The following is a 17,730-nucleotide window of genomic DNA, read 5'->3' on the forward strand; positions in this document are numbered from 1 at the left end:
TGACCAAACAAGGTTTTTTTTTTAGGCATGTTCACACTTGTAGTTCTCTTGGTTCGTTCGGTCTGGACCAAAATAGAAAAGTATACATTTAGTTCCAGTTGCATTAACACTCATTTTTTACTCCAAACCTAAAGATACAAAACAAGACAACTTCAAATTGTTGAGTAAAATTCAACAATTTGAACATGTAGCTGCTTTGAGATCCCCAAATCTATGGGACTGAACTTTATAGCAGCTTGAAAATCAAGATTTCAAAAGGAAAGTTTATTAAGAATGAGAATCTAGAAGGATATTAAGATACCTTGAATACTTTTACAATTACAGGCATGCAAACTTAAGAACAGGCATGTTTTATAAAATTGTGTTGATAGAAAAACACGATACACATTTCTATTTTCAACATTTGTTCTTCAGATATTCCTCTTCAAAAGAAAAAAGTATCAGCTGTATGTAAAGTGACTCACATATGTTTTTTGACCAATGAACATGTTTACAATTTACTCATGGAGCTGCATTTAGATCTCCATATCTCTGGGATTGAGCTATCGAGGGCCTTTATTTAATAAAAATACCAAAAGAAAAGTTTAAGAACCGGAATATACAGGCAGGCATGCAAACTTGAGGGGGAAAAAAATGGCTTTTTGCCATTTTTGAACGGTCAACAGATTTTACTAATAGACCTACCAATCTTTGTGTAAAAATTAAATAATGATGCTGCCATCTTTCTAAAGTAATTTTTACCCCCTGTAATTTGGCTCCAAATCTCAGGTGAAAACTGTAATTTTGACTCCCGTCTGCAAAACAGTGGATTACTCCGTAAATATACATCTGTGACATTTGGTTAATTTGACATGGAATGACCCTGCTGGGAACACACACTGACCCAAATCATCAGCTGTACTGACCTAATAACCAAAGCAAATATCTGGAATTAGGTTAAATCAATCCAGTGGATCATTAGAAATATCGCTCTGTGTGACACTGCTGTTCAGTCCCATGCAATGCAGCTCATGCAGTCAAAATGGCCTAAAGTCAGTGTGTGTGAGCGTGACCTTGTTGCTGTAAAAATAAATCAGTCAAGCAGAACGGTCCGCTCTGTCAGGTCACAATGCTGACAGCCTGTCAGAAAGAAGCATTCAGGCCAGTATGTGTGTATTTAAACAGGTTTAAAAAAAAAAGAGCCACCTATTTAACTGTCTTCACGTAATAATAATAATGAGTGTATATAATTTGAAACGTGTCAGATGTTTCCGTTCATTCGTAGGTTTGTTTGAGTTTTATATACACTGTTCCTGATCAGAATATATTCCTGTTCTCTTCTGGGCAAAGGCAAAGGACAGGAGCTGGAGCATGATAATTGAACTACTGTGAGGCATCCTATTTTGCCATTACACAAGGACATATCAGCCTCAAGTGGTTTTGAAGCAAGGACAAGGAAAAGATTGTGAGAAGAGCAGCATTTTAGCAGAATCCAGCCTCAAGAGATGACTTTATGAAAATGGCGAGACTAGAATGCACTGCAACAAGGTCAGGGGAACAATCCAATGTAAATAATCATATTATTTTTATTGTATTAATAATTTTGCCTAATATTTGTGTGCTGTTCATTTAAACAAACCTTTTCTTAGAGTATTGCGCTGTTAGCTTAGCAACATGCTAACAACAAACAATTTGAGTTGTCAAACAGTTTCTAGAGTTGCTACACTACTGTTTAAAAGTTTGGGGTCAATAAGAGTTTTTTAAAGGAATTTTTACTTCAATTCAGCAAGGATGCATTAAACTGATCAAAAGTGAGAGTAAATACATTTATTAAAGACATTTCTATTTTCAAACTGTCTAGGCATCAATGAATCCTGAAAAAAGCTATCTCAGTTTCCACAAAAATATTAGGCAGCTCACCTGTTTTCAGCATTGATAATAAGAAATGTTTCTTGAGCAGCAAATCAGCATATTAGAATGATTTCTGAAGGATCATGTGACACTGAAGACTGGAGTAATGATACTGAAAATTCAGCTTTCCCATCACAGGAATAAATTACATTTTAAAATATATATAAATAGAAAACAGTTATTTTAAATTGTAATACTTTACAATATTACTGTTTTTACCTGTTCAAATAAATGCAGCCTCGGTGAGAGACTTCTTTCAAAAAGATTTTACCGACCCCAAACTTTTTAACGGTAGTGTATAGATATACGTTTCGAATGCTCTTTTCCAAATCCTCACTATTGCTCTGTTCCAAATCCTCACTAATAATACAACACAGCAAAAAAGAAACCCATGCAGTTCCAAAATGAGCCATTTCCTCTCTCATTCCCCTTTGGTGTCTCTCTTGTTCTCACCAGTCTTTTTTTCTAGGTCAGAGCGACTTCAAAGAGAATGCATAGCAGGGAATCTGGATGTTGAGTTTACGGAAAATGGGATTTAGGGATGAGGATGTGGGGAAGCCTCGCAGCACCCAGATCATGAATAATAAACCTCTGCTAAGAATTCCGATTCCGTGTGACAAAGAAACGAAGGATCTGACGATAATGCCAGACGTCAACATGGAAGCACTGCATTCCAGCATCCCTCTAATAAAGACTGTAAAAGAAAAGCCTCATACAGTTCCTGCTGCTATTTTCAGCAAAGGCCTCCGGTGCTTTTTAAAGGCACTGAGGGCGTTCTAATATGCAGATCACCCATCGTCACAAGCCAATCCGGCTCCAAACTTATAAAGCCTCTTAGAAAAACAGCCCACTTGACAGATGCGTCCCCGTCCAAGGTCCCTAAGTGGCTGTGCCATGATAAGGAGTGTGAATGTGTTTTCAAATTTGTGAGTATGTGCAGGTTTGTGGATGTGACCATGCAAGTGTGTGCGGGTTACCTCTTGAGGCAGCTCTAGTTTGGAGCGGTCCGTGCCCTCTTTGGACTGCAGGCCCATGAGATAGGGCACAGGGGCGTCCAAGAAGTGCAGCAGGGAAGCGGGAAGGATGGGAACGTACACATGCTGCCATTGGAACGGGAACAGCAACGTTGTGATTCCCTCCGCAACCACCATGAGCCTCTGGTAGTCTAGACGTATACACGGGGGAAAAGCACAAGTTCAAATCACAAAATAACTATAAGAAAGCATATTATACACTAAAAAGTAAATAAATATGTAATAAATTGTAATGAATAAACTAAAGTTTGTTGAAAAGAGGGTCGAAAATTCTAATTTCACTTGCCACTCGTGAGTGAATTGTAAAAATGTACTGGCTTAAATACCAGCAAAGAAACTGAATATTGCATTATGCAAAAAAGTAAAGAAAAAGAAAGCTGGCTAGTAAATCTGTTTTATTTAACCATCAAAGTCCTTTCTACTTGCATTTGGCACTTAACGATGGTTCATTTTGGATCCTGGGATCTGACTGAAATTTGATGAAAGGCACCTGTATGGTAGACTTACTAAAACAGGGCAGTGTGATTATTAATAGATGTTTCTCCCAAAATCTCATCATTAGTTTATCTAGAGAACAGTCAGAGGAGTTCATTAGCATGTGTATCAGCTTGTGTTTGCAGAAAAGCATATGTGCTGCAGAAGGGTAATGTAATATTCATCAGACTCCTCTACATTCACTCAGTCTCCACATCAAAGGCCCAGCAAAGATTCATTTGCCAGCATCAGAAATTAAATTTAAATGCTTAAATAAGAGATGAAATTATCTGCATAGAGTCAAAATCTAAGACACAGTCTGTAAAATTGATGTCAAAAGTAGGAGCCAATCGATTAAACATTATATTTATATTTTAAATGGTTTAATTAAATCAAATTGCATATTAATGTTGCATATTAAAGCCCCCATGAACAGAATGTATACTTTAAATTATTGTGGCAGATCAATAAGTCATGAGACATAAACCTTACAAGAACAAAAAGGCAATATATTGTTTGGAAATGCTGCATCACTGAAAAAATTTAAGTTAAAAAAATTTATATTTTGTTTTAGATTTATTTGAAATGAAATGATTAAAATGAAATGATATGAAATGATTAAAAATAATTTTAAATGAAATGAAATTATTTGAAATAAATGAAATGAAATAAAATAAAACTTTAATTTTATTTTTCAAGTTACAATCCTTGATTTCTTACCCTGTGAGTAGAGGAGGATCTGCATCTCCAGCAGAACACAAGTGAAAAGCTGCACCAGATTTTCCACACCTAACAACCGGAAGGCCTCACCCAGAGGAAAATCAGCCAATGGCAGCTCCCCAACACCAGGCCTCTGGCACAGAATAGGTTCATACACTCCGTGGAACTTTAAAGAGCGTCCTGGCGGTGGCAAGGGTACTTCATAGAGGATGTTGTAGACGTAGCTTTCCAAAGGGAGTGGGGGTGGCTGATGTGAAGTGACGGCCAGGTGGATCTGGGACAGGAAGCGTTTACAGGCGTGCATGAAGGGCATAGGCGTGATTAGACACATAGCTTTGGACACGTACAGAGTGTCGCGGACAGAGTCGTATCCTTCGCCAGAGCAGCCACAGCTCCTGCGACCCCCTTGTGAGGATGAAGATGAGGAAGGAGACTCGACTTCATCCAGGCTGCTGGCTAAAGAGTCCATGCTAGAGGAGGATGAGGAGGAGGAAGAGGACGACGAAGGGCAGTTATGCGCTGACGTATTATGCTCCGCTTGGTGCATCTGGTGTAGCGTCTGCATGGCGGAGCAGATCTGAGGGCTGGTCACCTCCTCGTAGAAGGTGTGAACGAAACCATAAGTGCGAGAGCCGTCTTCTCTTGTGATGAGGAAAGAGTGGAACTGTGGGGTCCGACTGTCACGCTGTGTTCGAAATGACAGACCTTTGGGCATGCAGAGCTGAAGACAAAGAGAAAAGATTGCTTCAGTAACTCCATATTTTGTAATGTTGCTTTTATTGTGCAATTTGATACACACAGTGTATTGGGAAAATACAGTAGTGGGTAAACTTGTGACTGATAGACAACATTAATGTACCATGGTACCACTACAGTATTTTTTGTAAAGGTTGTACATACTATATGAATTATATAGTAAGGGCACGTCATATGCTCTGGTATGGCTTTTCCTTTCACTCTGCACTACTTAAACATACTGACCAGTCAACTTAGCTTTATAAGATGTACTGTCTCTCTCACTGGCTGACTATTTAGATTAACATCGCCATTTTTAATACAAAACAATGTTTGCATGTGCTGTACATCTATTAAAGACATGCAGTTGGTTCCCCATTTTTTCAAAATATAGGTGAGCAATTCACTATTTTTCGTTGCTTCATAAAAGCTTACAAAAATCACAAAATATTGTGCTGATAAAGAGGTTTACAGTACATTTCCAGCTTGTTTTCTACACTTCACAGGTCAAAAATAGGAAGCTCTTGCACCTACGCATCTGCTTCGCTCCTATTGTGCTGCTCGCACATACGGTGTGAATACTGGAACCTGGAATAAATCGTGTCATTCAAGTGCTGTCTGAAACAGGCAAGCACTGAAAAGATTGAGAAAAGGAAGGAGAGGACAGCAAGAGAACAAAAGAATGCGGGAGTGAAAAGAAGATCAGCCAAGAGTGGAATTGAAAAATGAAAGTAATCACTGGGGAAATTTTATCCAGGCCTTGAAGGATTGAAAACCGAAAATGGAGTTCTGTGATTGCAAGCTGTCTTTCAAAGCACTTTCAATGTGTAAGTGGATTTTTTTATGTGTGAACCTCTGCTGAGAAGAGACTGGCCTTGAAAAATGACTCAACAGGAACGTAATTCCAAATTTTTTGCTCACATGATGTGATGGCATCATGACTGGCAGTGCTGTACGCTTCAGGTGTTTCTTTACAGAGCGAGAATACGCACAATGAGCCGTTTCCATACCGACGTAAGCAGAGAGCCTGGGTTGAATAATTGATGCTGGTGTCACTACAGCCAAGCTTCCGTTTACGTTTGCTGATGGAAAAAATGACCTTGCTGCACGGGAACGATAGGTCAGAGGTTTTCGTTACCTCTGCATGCTCTGGGACAGTAACACAAACCCCTCGGCTGATCACTGCATGCAACCACAGAATGAGCGAGAGTCTGTGTAAACACGTTATGACACTCCAAATCAATGCAGATACAGATCTCTCCAATGACTAATGTGAGAAATAGTGAGACTGCGTGAGGGAACCTTTATTTGAAAGGGAAATAAAACAAGTTTAGATGTGTCGGATGTGGTGGATTTCTCGTAAAAGTTCACCCTGGTTGACAAGCCTCACCATGATCTGAAAGGCTCATGTGGCGTAAACACACTTAAAGGGATAGTTTACCCGAAAATGATCTCTTTATGAACTTTTTGAAGTGTCAAAGTGGTAGTTGCGTAGCTGTCAATGAAAGCTCTCAGATTTCATTTGACAAAAAAATGAAACAAAAAGTCTTACAGGTTTGGAACGACATGAGGTTGAGTAAATGACAGAATTAAACATTTTGGGTGAACTATCTCTTTAAAACACCTTTTGAAAAGGAATAAAATAAAATATAAATATATAAAATGAAAGAGAAAAAAATAACAATACTGAAATAAATCAAAGGGGTAAATTAAACAGGTAAAAATCTAAAGTACTGAAGTCACTTACCATGTTAACAGCATCCTGGTCAAATGGGCTGCACTCGATGTTCTCTGGGTAGTGGGCCAGAACTTTGGATTTAAAGGTCCTTTTGAGGGGGCTCTGATCAAAGTTTTCCCCTGCAGAGAGGAAATTGTAAGGAATAAGGATAAGGAGAGTAAAGGCATTGAACCTTCTTTTAAATTATTCATATGAAAATGCAAAAGCAACTATGGCACGAGTGTGTCTGAATTCTTATACATGGTCATAAAGAAGAGGTTTGCCATGTGTCTCAGATACACTGCATTAAACTAATAAAAGTTTCATGAGTTCGCCACTAAAATGCATAAGCATTGGCCTTTTGAGAGTCATCCACGTGAACAAGTTACAGAGGATTACATGCTTTACATCTACTTAGTAGTGCTAAACCTTTCTAGAAAGCGTTCACTTGTATTTGAATATAGCTACAGTAAAATACACTTAAAAACTTTCATATTTCTCTAATGCAGAATTACACACCTTACTTTGATGGCTTAATAACTTAAACATTGCTGTAACTTTAATATTAGTCTGATTCCTACAGCTCTCAGGTACGTTGAACAGAAATCCACTTGTACGTGACCCAGATACAACACCTGTCACTGGGATAGTGCTGATCGCACATGCACACACACACACACACACTCATTCATTCTTTCGCTCACTCATGATGCAAAAACATCAGTACAATCAATAATTGATAATATAAACAGTCTAACATAATAATATTTACTAATATTAAAACATTTCTAAAATATATACACACAATGTTTCTGATCTCAAATGTATTGTATTTTATCATGTCATGTAATCACTATTCATTTGTAATGCTGGTGTTCGCTACCTATAAGACCTAAGGTAGCGGTTTGAGGCTTTAATAACATCCATACCCCTAATGCAAATATAGCAGTAGTTTTGGTTGCACAATCTGATAGGTAGCATTATTCATCAGAACACCAGCACACAAAGATGGGCTAAAAACATCCTCCATGATCGCAACAGTTTCATGAAACACAACTGTTCTTTTGGCTCAGTGCATGTAAGGGCGTCATAAACAGGCCGACACACGCCGCCTGCAGTGTTAGATGGAAACGTCATAGCTTTGACAGCAAAGCACAAGCGGGAACAGAGATTGGAAAAGCGCCATGATTGCCACAACAGCGCAGATTACAGGAGCAGACAGTGTGTCATGCAGGATTTGGATCTGATGACAGTTAAAAAGAACAGATTTAAATCGAATGGATGTGAAGCAAACAAGATAGAGAGTGCAGTTAGCATGAAAAGATAAACAAGACGACGATTCTGATGATGGTACATGTTGATAAGCTGACAACAGCACTCAGAATAAGGCAGAAGAGTGCGCTGAGGTCATTAAAAAGAGTCTAATTAACAATCTTGTCCAAATCAGCATAGTTTTGACATGTATGAAGGCCTGAATCTGTGCACTGTGGGGTGAACTAGCGGTGATTTGGCATGTGACAGCCCTAGGCATTAACTAACAGGAAAGGACAGGGAGGAGGAGAAATCTACTAAAGCCCTTTATAACAGAGAGAGTCTGAGGCCACAGGCATACACGTGAGAAAGAGAGACAGACTGATGCAAACACCCCATGAAGTGATAGCAGGAACAGCAGGGGAACAGCAGAAAAACAAGGCAGGGACTGGGAGCAAGAGATAGTCAGTGTTGCAAGAGAACAGAAACTGATTTAAAATAACAAGCAGAGGCAAATGACCCACATTTAACTATGACGAGCCTGCATATCGCAAACTGAGAAAGAACGAGAGGAAAAGAGGGAGGAAGTAGTGAGGACCGAAAGCTAAAATGACAACAATGACCCCGTTACCACTTGGCATTCAACATGGTCAGAGCAACGTAGAGTCAAAATCAACTATTTTCTTTCATAATGCAAATTCTTTGTCTTATAAACTGTTAAATCAAAATAAACTATTGATTTCAAATAATAAAACCTGTTTGGTTTCATAACTCTCTAAAATGTCCGTTCTATAATATTAAAATTAATATAAAGATAAACAGAGTTAACTTTATAATACTAATTAATTTTAAAATTATTTAGTACTAATTATTAATTTATTATTATTATTTAACTGATAAATGTTAAAATAATACTATTAAATATACAATATTAAAATTATATAATATTTTGTTTAAATCATTTTAAAATAAAGTAAAAAATATTTGATTTATATATTTATTAATTAACCAATAAATATTAAAATACAATTATATTAAATATTCTTAAAACATTCAAATACAAGCATCAATAATTATAAAATAAAATAAAAAAATGTAAATACTACATATGAATTTAATCAATATTATAAATGTACAGAGTGTAAAATGGTTATTCATTTCAAGATTTTGTGGTTAGATTAAAATTTTGGAGAAATGTTGGGTGGTTTTAAATTTTTGTGCTTTATCCATTACGCAGTCACACATTATAATAAGCAATATATGTAGTCGTAAAATCAGAGACCATCCCCTCAAAGTCTGAATTCAAGTGGACACAGGAGATACATTTGGGAAGCATATTATATTAATAACCAAGTGTGAACAGCAGTCTGTCTTGCCATGACTACTTAAGATCGAATCATCCAAGGATCTTAATACCAGATGTAATCAGGGCCAAAGGAACAGAGAATGGGAAACAAAAATGGATAAATTTAGGGGAGCTTAGCAGTGAGGAGGTTAATGATGATGTTTACCTGCTGCCACGGCCTCTGGGTCCCTGCCCTGTCGATCGGCCTCTAGCCATTGGTACAAAGCTGAGATGGCAAACACACAAACAGACAAACAAAAAGCAAAAATGTCAAACCGAACACAGAAATGGAGAAGCAGACAAAATGATCTGATGCGTGACTACTAAGTTCAAAGTGCAATGGCTTTGCAGACAGACAGCGTGTGTGTTATTTTGCAGGCTGAGCAGTGATGGAGGTGAACGGAGACATGTTTTTTCACAGCCTCTGCTTTTGCGAGCACAGCTTGACTGTAGGCCGCAATCTCTGCCGGGGATGGAGACATCACGTTGTGCATGACCAGCAAACACTCGCAGAATATCTTAATGGTGGGTGTTGAAGGAACACGAGTTCCTAAGAAATATCTTAGAGGTTGCTAAGAAATATCTACATGTGCAACCCACACATTCAATAACAGCTGAAGAGTCAATCTTCGATTTGGCCTCAAATTGTTTGGATCATCAAAATTGGATGCGTCGGCGTGTTATTAAATATCACTCAAGACATTCAATGTGCACTGGTGAAAATCCCAAACCCTGTCAAAAACATGTTTGGATCATATTTCACTTATAAATCAAAAGATAAAAATCAAAAATTGAGAATACATTAACTTACGCTGTTAAAAATATATAATTGCATCCATAACACAGTAATGAGAATCTTCATGAGAATAAGGGTTATGAACATCTAACATTAGATCAGTAATGGAATATACTTAATGTCAATGTTAAAATGCATAAAAATAGATTAATGCTAAGAATAGGTTTAATTTATTAGGAAGGAAGTGATCCACTGATTCGTATTTCTTTATTTTATATATTTATATATATTTATGAAAGAAATGAATGCGTGTGTGTGCTGTTATTGAGATTCCCACACAGGAAGCAACTGCTGTGTCTGCAGTTTTATCAACGGTACTTACAGGATGACTCAGCCTGTGTTACAAACAAATGTCACTACCTTTTACAGTCTATGGTCACTCACTACTGACTGAATGAGAATCAAGTACTCTTTGAACTCTTGTGAGATCATAACAACCTCTCCAAACTCCAAAATCCAGCACCTGCCATAGTCTTCCTCACTCAATGAACCCATATCACATTTTCAAAGCTGATGAATGTTAAATGCCAAGTCTCAAAATAATGACCATACTACATTTTTTTGTACTATGATATTCTTTGCAGTACGCTTATCATTAATCATAAGAACTTTTTATCCAAAAGCCTTGCAGCAGTGAAACAGAGTATTGGATTTGTGATATTGAGCTTCAAAGACCAAAAATCACTGGCATTGCTCCGAGCACCATTCATTTTAAAAGCGCTGATGGAAGACTGGGAAAGAGCAAGAGACGGCACACAATGTCTCCTGCAGAGCCTTTGTCCATACTCAACAGCGTTACGTAACTGAGCTCTTGCTATGTATGCGTGTGTGTGTGTGTGTTAAGTGCTGATTGGGCACATTGTGAGCACGAAACATTGGGGTCTTTTTGCTTCTCGCAGGGTTTGGACAGTCAGCACAGCTCTGCTGTCAGCCTCATGACGAATCTGCTGAAGCTGTTATCCAAAACAAGTCCCAGCCCGTCAAAACCTCGGTTTTATCTTGCTGCACCACAAGGATAAGCAAGAAAACCCTTCACTTACATGGTTCGGTATTGAAATTTCACATGGCAAATGACTTTAATTTGCTTGATACAAGTTACTTTGAAAGCCAACAGAGGGATGGAGCAAGTAGCAAAAGTCTTTCATCTTTATTTAAGATATTTATTTAATGAGACGGTCCCAGTGTTTTATTAAGAAAAGAGCCTTGTAGCATAAGGGAACATGGTTAACCTCAAAGAAACAGCTCAATCGATTAAAAAACGAAACGGAAGACTTTTTCAGAGCATGACAATTCACACAAGATTGTTAAGATAATTTTAGTGTAACTCATATCAGCCTGTCGCACGCATTCAGGTCAAAGTTTACAGAGAATGAAACACTAGGTGTGTTTACATCCTTGTTAAAAGTTTGAATTCAATTTAAAAAGACATTAAAAGTCATATCAGTCTGGTTTTTGTGAAGCGGGAATAACAGACAAAAACGCTACAACATACTTAAGGTGCGTCCCAATACGTGTACTTATGCACTATTCTATGCCGTTTTGTAGCATAAATCGTTCACTCACATTGAAAAGTGCAGTTTAAATACATGTGCCATACACATTTCGGCACTTTAACCGAAAAAACTAAATGTTTAATGTTGGATACCATGCAATTGTTGGATGTTGGAAACAATGTTGGAACTGTCGCTGCTTTAATTGTGTATTATAGGGGTGTGACGATCAGACTTTGATGTTGAACGACAAAATTACCTTTTTACCTTAAATTAATTCACGACACCATGCATAGTATAAGTGAATCATGTATAGTGCGTCATTTGGGACACGACTTTACAATGTGGTATACTAAACTTCTAAAGCAGAGTGTATGGTATGGCGAAACAGATTCAAAAGTGGTACAATAACCATAAAATTCTAAATAAACTACCAAATGAGCCTTCATATTTAACAGAATGGATAGAAATCTGAGTTAAAGCAGCATATAAATCACACTTACTGAAAACAAACAGTCACGTGGTGTTTGATAAGTCTTATCTGAGGACACAGGTTACCGATGAGTTGGAACTTGGTCAATGAACTAAGTCAACATGACCAGTTCATGGTCTCATTCTGCCTCACACATACACAGATATAGAGAATTCTTAGCAGATCCAATGGCGCAACCCTTTCGACCCGTTTTTGAGACCCTAGACGAGCATATCGGAACATCTACTTTGCAACCATACTTTTGCGGTCGAGGAGCTCAAAGCAACCATTACAGACATTACATATCCAGAGCTGCATCCATCTACTTTCTGACGGTCATTAAAGTCAAATATTTATATAATAAAAAGCTTTTACTTTCAACTATTTAATTTACGTGCTATCCATTTTGCTCTGCAGACCAGAGACAAAAAGATATACATTTATATGATGAAGGCCTCTGAATGGCCTTATCTCAGTCGTAATCTATTAGATGAGCGCCATGCAGAGTGGTAAAGATATTATGCAACTGGATTTATGCGCTCGTGACATAACTCGGCAAGTTATGACAAATATTGCCCTTTTGGCAGCCGCCAGCTTCCGACAGCTTTAAATGGCTCTCATCTAGAGCGATGATAATTATGACAGATGTTCACCCAAAGCAGACACAGTCCCTGTGTACTCATATGATCCAAATGGTGTCCTAAAACTCCATCAGGTGACCTAATGGAGAAAAAAAAACCTTGGGAGAACCCAGGCTCAGTCGGGGGCCAATTCTCCTCTGGCATTTATGAGCTAGAGGCCGGATTGTAGTTTGAACTGTAGGATTATATGAATGCCTGGCTGAAGAGATGCGACTTTAATCTAGTTTTAAACTGGGAGAGCGAGTCTGAGCAACGAACAGTATCAGGAAGACTATTCCAGAGTTTTGGAGCCAAATGTGAAAATGCTCTCCCTCCTTTGGTGGTTCTGGATATCCTAGGTATGACCAAAAGCCTTGAATTTAGTGATCTTAAAAGAGCGCGATGGATTATAGTCCTTAACTGTCATAAAGAGCATTTTATGTAAAGGGTTCTATAGAAGGAGAAATGTCATGATTGGATAATACTTTTATATTTAATGGGTTATATACAAAAAAAATTTAATTAAATTTGATACTTAGTGGACATGCATGTTTTTGCATTATACTTACGTAAAAAAACGAATATTTGTAGTTACATTTATAACTACAATGTTGACACTTTAACCCAGTGTTTCACAACCCTGTTCCTGGATGCACACCAAGGCTGTGTCCGAAATCAACCCCTATACCCTTAAATAGGGCACTATTTGAGGGAACAACCATTTGTGATGGTGTCCGAAACCATAGTGGATGTTATCGAGTGCACTCATTCTATCCCATAATGCACCGTGATTACAAATGTACAACTGATGTACACTCAACGGCTAGAGAATACCCATAATGCACTGTGATTGTCACGCTGAATGAAGACCAGTGTCTCGCCAGTAGATGGCGCATGCATGCATTTTCCAAACCGCTGGTCCATTGTGGGAAGCATAATATCATACAGGTATAAATTATTCTTAATACAGACTCGTTCTTACAGATTTTCCAACACTGATGGCATTTTACCAAATCTGGAGTAGAAGACTGGCCTGCACAAACCTGCTTAGACTTAAACCCCTATTGAACACATTTTTGAACTGACAGCAGGCCATTATCCAACATTAGTGCCTGACCTCACTGATGTTCGTGTCTTGCTGAACATTTCATATGTCGAAAGCATAGCAAAAAATATTAATCCCTCCTTTTGCTGCCATAACAGCTTTCAGGGATTTGCTCCCATTTAGACAATATCATCAGTGAGATCAGGCACTGATGTTGAGTGATGGGTTCTGGCTCATAGTTAGGGGTTCAGTAGGGTTTATTCTACGCCATATTTAGTAAATAATTTCTTTATTATGCTTTGTGAACATTTGTATTGCTGGAAAATAAATTACCCTCTTTAAACTGTTGCAACAAAAGTGAAAGCACATAAAACAAAAAGCAGAAAAAAATATGGGTCTATGGGTATAAAACTAAAGGTCAATGCATCTAAACATTTACTTTAAAAAAAACTTTTATAGTATAGTAAAAGTTAATGACTTTTGCGAATGAATGTATAATTACAGCTATGGTACATGCTGTGAAAATGAGTCCCATCCCATGTTTGCAATACAGTACTGTGCAACATTGAACTTCACTTGAAATTAAGAGGAGGGCAGATTACAGTTGTACTGAGTCTCTGAGTAGATTATGCTAACAGGCTTATAGATCCCCTCCAACCATCTCTGATCTTCATAAACAGTCTAGAAAGTACTGGGGAGAGTAAAAACACGACTCTGAACTGCTGTACCTTTGTTTCAATTTTCAAAAGAATGCAGGATTAAAAGTTGTAGATAAAACATTAGACACTGAAAAAGTGAAAATGATGAAATGTTAAGTTAAAATACCCTAGGGTGGACAAAGCATGGAAACAGGAACTGAATAGGAATGGCTTAGCTACACAGCATTGGCGTTTGACCCGTTTTCCCCCCAATTCAGGCCGATTGGAGGGAAAAGTCAATGGGAAGCCGGGGAGGTGTTACGACATTAGCATAGCCATTGTCCCCATGTCCACGCTGGTGCTCACAGACAGATGGTCCAGGAACCAGTACTCTTTATGGCCGTTCACTAACTGCCTTGTGTCTCTGCCTCTAGTCACAATACGAGCTGGCCAGTGTCATTAAGAAACAATGAGCGGAGACACGTCATGCAGCCACAATATAACAATGCGCCGTTTGACGCCCAATATTTGTTAGTCTTGTCTGGCCTGAAGTATTAGAAGCTGCTTCAGCAAGTATGTTTGAAGTACCACTATGAAGTAAAAACAGCCCAGTGTTTCACCAGAGTCAATGTTCATGTGATGGACAACAAAGAGAGAGCTGTAAAAATGGAAGACCAGCACCTTTTAGAATAGAGATGCACAATATAGCAGCCTATTGGTCAATAATATTGAATAATTAATTTGTATAGACAATTTGTACAGCTTTGCTATGATCTACAGTATCTTTATAACAATAACAACAAAATAAATAATTAAATTCAATTACTAAATGTGATATTTAGCAAATCTCACAATGCATATCCGTTTTTTTCATCCAGTACATTATAATGTTTTGATGCATGTTCATTTGTAGTAACTGATTTTAGGTGTTTGATCTTTATTTAGACAAATTTTAATATCAGCATTTAATGGATATTAAAGTTCAACATGCACATAACTATCAACTTTTCTAATTTGCCAGAATTGTAATATTGGTGAATTTTTGTGTGTTTTATTTTTTATTTGTTTACACAAAAAAAAGTCCTCAGGACGAAGATGTTTTTTTGTTTTGTTTTTATCGAAACGTTGCCAACAGTGTGCAGATTTTCCTCATTTATTTTTATGTAACTTTAGTTTTGATCCTGCACCGAGTCATTCGGATCTGTACTTTTTTCCTCTTTCGAGATTCTTTGCAAGACACGACACCGAATCAAATTGACCTGCAGAGCATCAGGGGGACGTCAGAAGTACAAGTAAGAATTTAGCTTTTCTCTGAATACATGCATTTAGTTTTTGTATGACTCACATCACTGCCTAGACAACAAACCACTAATGGCAGACACACTGCTGGCTGAATAAAATACAGCCCTCAGCATCTTGTTTGCCCAAGTACTTCTTACAAGCTGCTTAGGGACCACTATAAAAGTTAAATGGAGATGATACAGTGAATCAAACAGGTACCTGAAGGGGACCAGACACGGTCGATTCACAGTTAATGACCGTTCAAGGTGTCAAATCCTCAGTAAATGAAGGTAATTCAAGAGACTAATCCCCTCTTTAGGTAGAGGTGTGAACGATGGAGACAGACTAGAACATCAAAGATTGAAATCTCTTCCTCTGCCAAAGCAGGAAAACTCATTTTACTGATGCATGGTAGGCACATCAGTAAGACACGAGATGAGATAAAGGCTTGTGGGTGCGGCACGTTTTGTAGGGAACTGAAATCGTACAGAAAGCGCAGACCACCAGAGCATAACAATGTGTGCATGTGCATGACTTATGATTCAAATTTTGCGTTTCATGTTTTCATTCTCGATTACTGTTCACAATCACGACACAACAAATAACAAGGGACTGGTTGGAAAGCAATTTCTTCCTGACATGTAGCAATCCTCTTCTCGTAGAGTCGAACACAAGAGGCCTATTTATAGTCTTTATTTTTATCCTACTCAGAGGACATTTACTACACCCTTAGGCCTAGAATATGAGTGTTTGACAGGCCCTCTAAGAAACTACTAACACATAGTTGAAAGAGGGGGCTAAAGAGACTGACTAATGAGAATGAGTCTGAAGAATTAACAAACAGAGAAAAAACATAAAATATGGCCAGTAGTGCAGCTTGTTTTCCCCAAAATCACTTTGTTACGGAAGTAATTTAGAGAAAGTTTACGATAAGACATTGTGAGATTTGAAACTGCATCGTGAGATAAAAAGGTTGCAATTATGAGAAAGTCGCATTGCGAGAAAGTCGCATTGCAAGATGAAGCCCAAAACTATGAAAAATAACGTTGCACTGTGATATATTGCAATTACTTGATATTCACAATTACAAAAATCTAAATTACCTTCCAAGATAAAAGTTGCCGTTATAAGAAAAACTAAGTTCCATTGCGATATATAGTTACAATTACAAGATATAAATTCGCAATTCTATGAAATAAAATGACCTTGCGAGATAAAAAGTAGCAGTTACAAGAAACAGAGTAGCATTGCAATATATAGTTGTAATTGTGTATTACATTTTATCTTGTAATTGCAAGAAATAAAAATGCCTTGCATAATATAGTTACATTGTGAGATATAAAGTTGCAATTATGAAATAGCCTAGAAAGCTGCACTGTGAGAAAGGCACAAAAGTGAAATATAAGGTCTGATTTTGAGAAATAAGAGTATTTGCAAGATAAAAAGTTACAATTAGCTTTATTTCATTTTACAATGTGGAAACGGTCTATTATACTTTGGCCTTGCAGAGGGCGACAAGCTCGAAAAACGGCAACTGCAGTAATCAGAGCCGAGGACAACAGTCCAATCAACAAGCCTCTCCATCAATGAAAGGAGGCACAACAACTCAAAATGACATCAATCGAGGGGCCACAGTGTGTTTATGTAATGAATGATCGCTTCAATTAACCTTGACACAGTAAAAAACAGTTAAATAAAAATCCTCCATTACAAGAAACAGATTGTACAGGGACAGACCAGTGAAAGGGCGACCAGCAGTGTTGATTACGCTGAAAAGCCCTGGGAAGGCGGGGGGATGGGTCATATGAGTGCAGGGCCCCTCTGGGATTGGACGGCCGCACTAAGTCATGCAGAAACACGCTGAGGTACCCAGCAGGAAATGTGCATTAGGAACAATAGAACTGAGGAAGCCGGGCCAAAAATATATCGGGAAAACCATCTCTCACTCTTTCCATCTTCAAGTGGTTTAAATTACAAATGAGCGTTCTCATCTTCTCACAGGAGGTGCAACCAAAGCTAACCTTCAGAAACTAGGCCACCAGAGAATACAGGTGCAATAGGGTGGGGCGAGGGGGGCTTTTCAAAACACTCGATATCGATCAAACAAGAACAGTAGGATAATCTTCAACAAAGGTTATGCTGTACATGGATCTCTCAAATGAAGCATCTCACAGTGCGAGGCTTATCTGAGCAACCCGGGGAGCTGATAAAATCCAAGCCCT

General features: G+C 38.0%; 1 protein-coding gene across 5 annotated transcripts in view; it reads right to left on the reverse strand.

Annotated features, from left to right (window-relative positions):
* dennd5b (DENN/MADD domain containing 5B) overlaps positions 1-17,730 on the reverse strand; it is a 37,076-nt gene that overhangs the window by 16,346 nt on the left and 3,000 nt on the right. For 3 of the 5 annotated variants that reach the window (XM_082166926.1, XM_082166925.1, XM_082166928.1), the window contains exons 2-5: positions 9,333-9,392; positions 6,601-6,710; positions 4,119-4,839; positions 2,868-3,055 (exon numbers count right to left, since the gene is read on the reverse strand). In XM_082166926.1, coding sequence (XP_082023052.1) covers positions 2,868-3,055; positions 4,119-4,839; positions 6,601-6,710; positions 9,333-9,392 — 1,079 coding nt within the window. The remainder of the gene's footprint in view (positions 1-2,867; positions 3,056-4,118; positions 4,840-6,600; positions 6,711-9,332; positions 9,393-17,730) is intronic. The other 2 variants (XM_082166929.1, XM_082166927.1) reach the window with 1 other exon arrangement.

The sequence above is a fragment of the Leuciscus leuciscus genome, assembly GCF_965113295.1.
Source record: "Leuciscus leuciscus genome assembly, chromosome: 4".
NCBI lineage: Eukaryota > Metazoa > Chordata > Actinopteri > Cypriniformes > Leuciscidae > Leuciscus > Leuciscus leuciscus.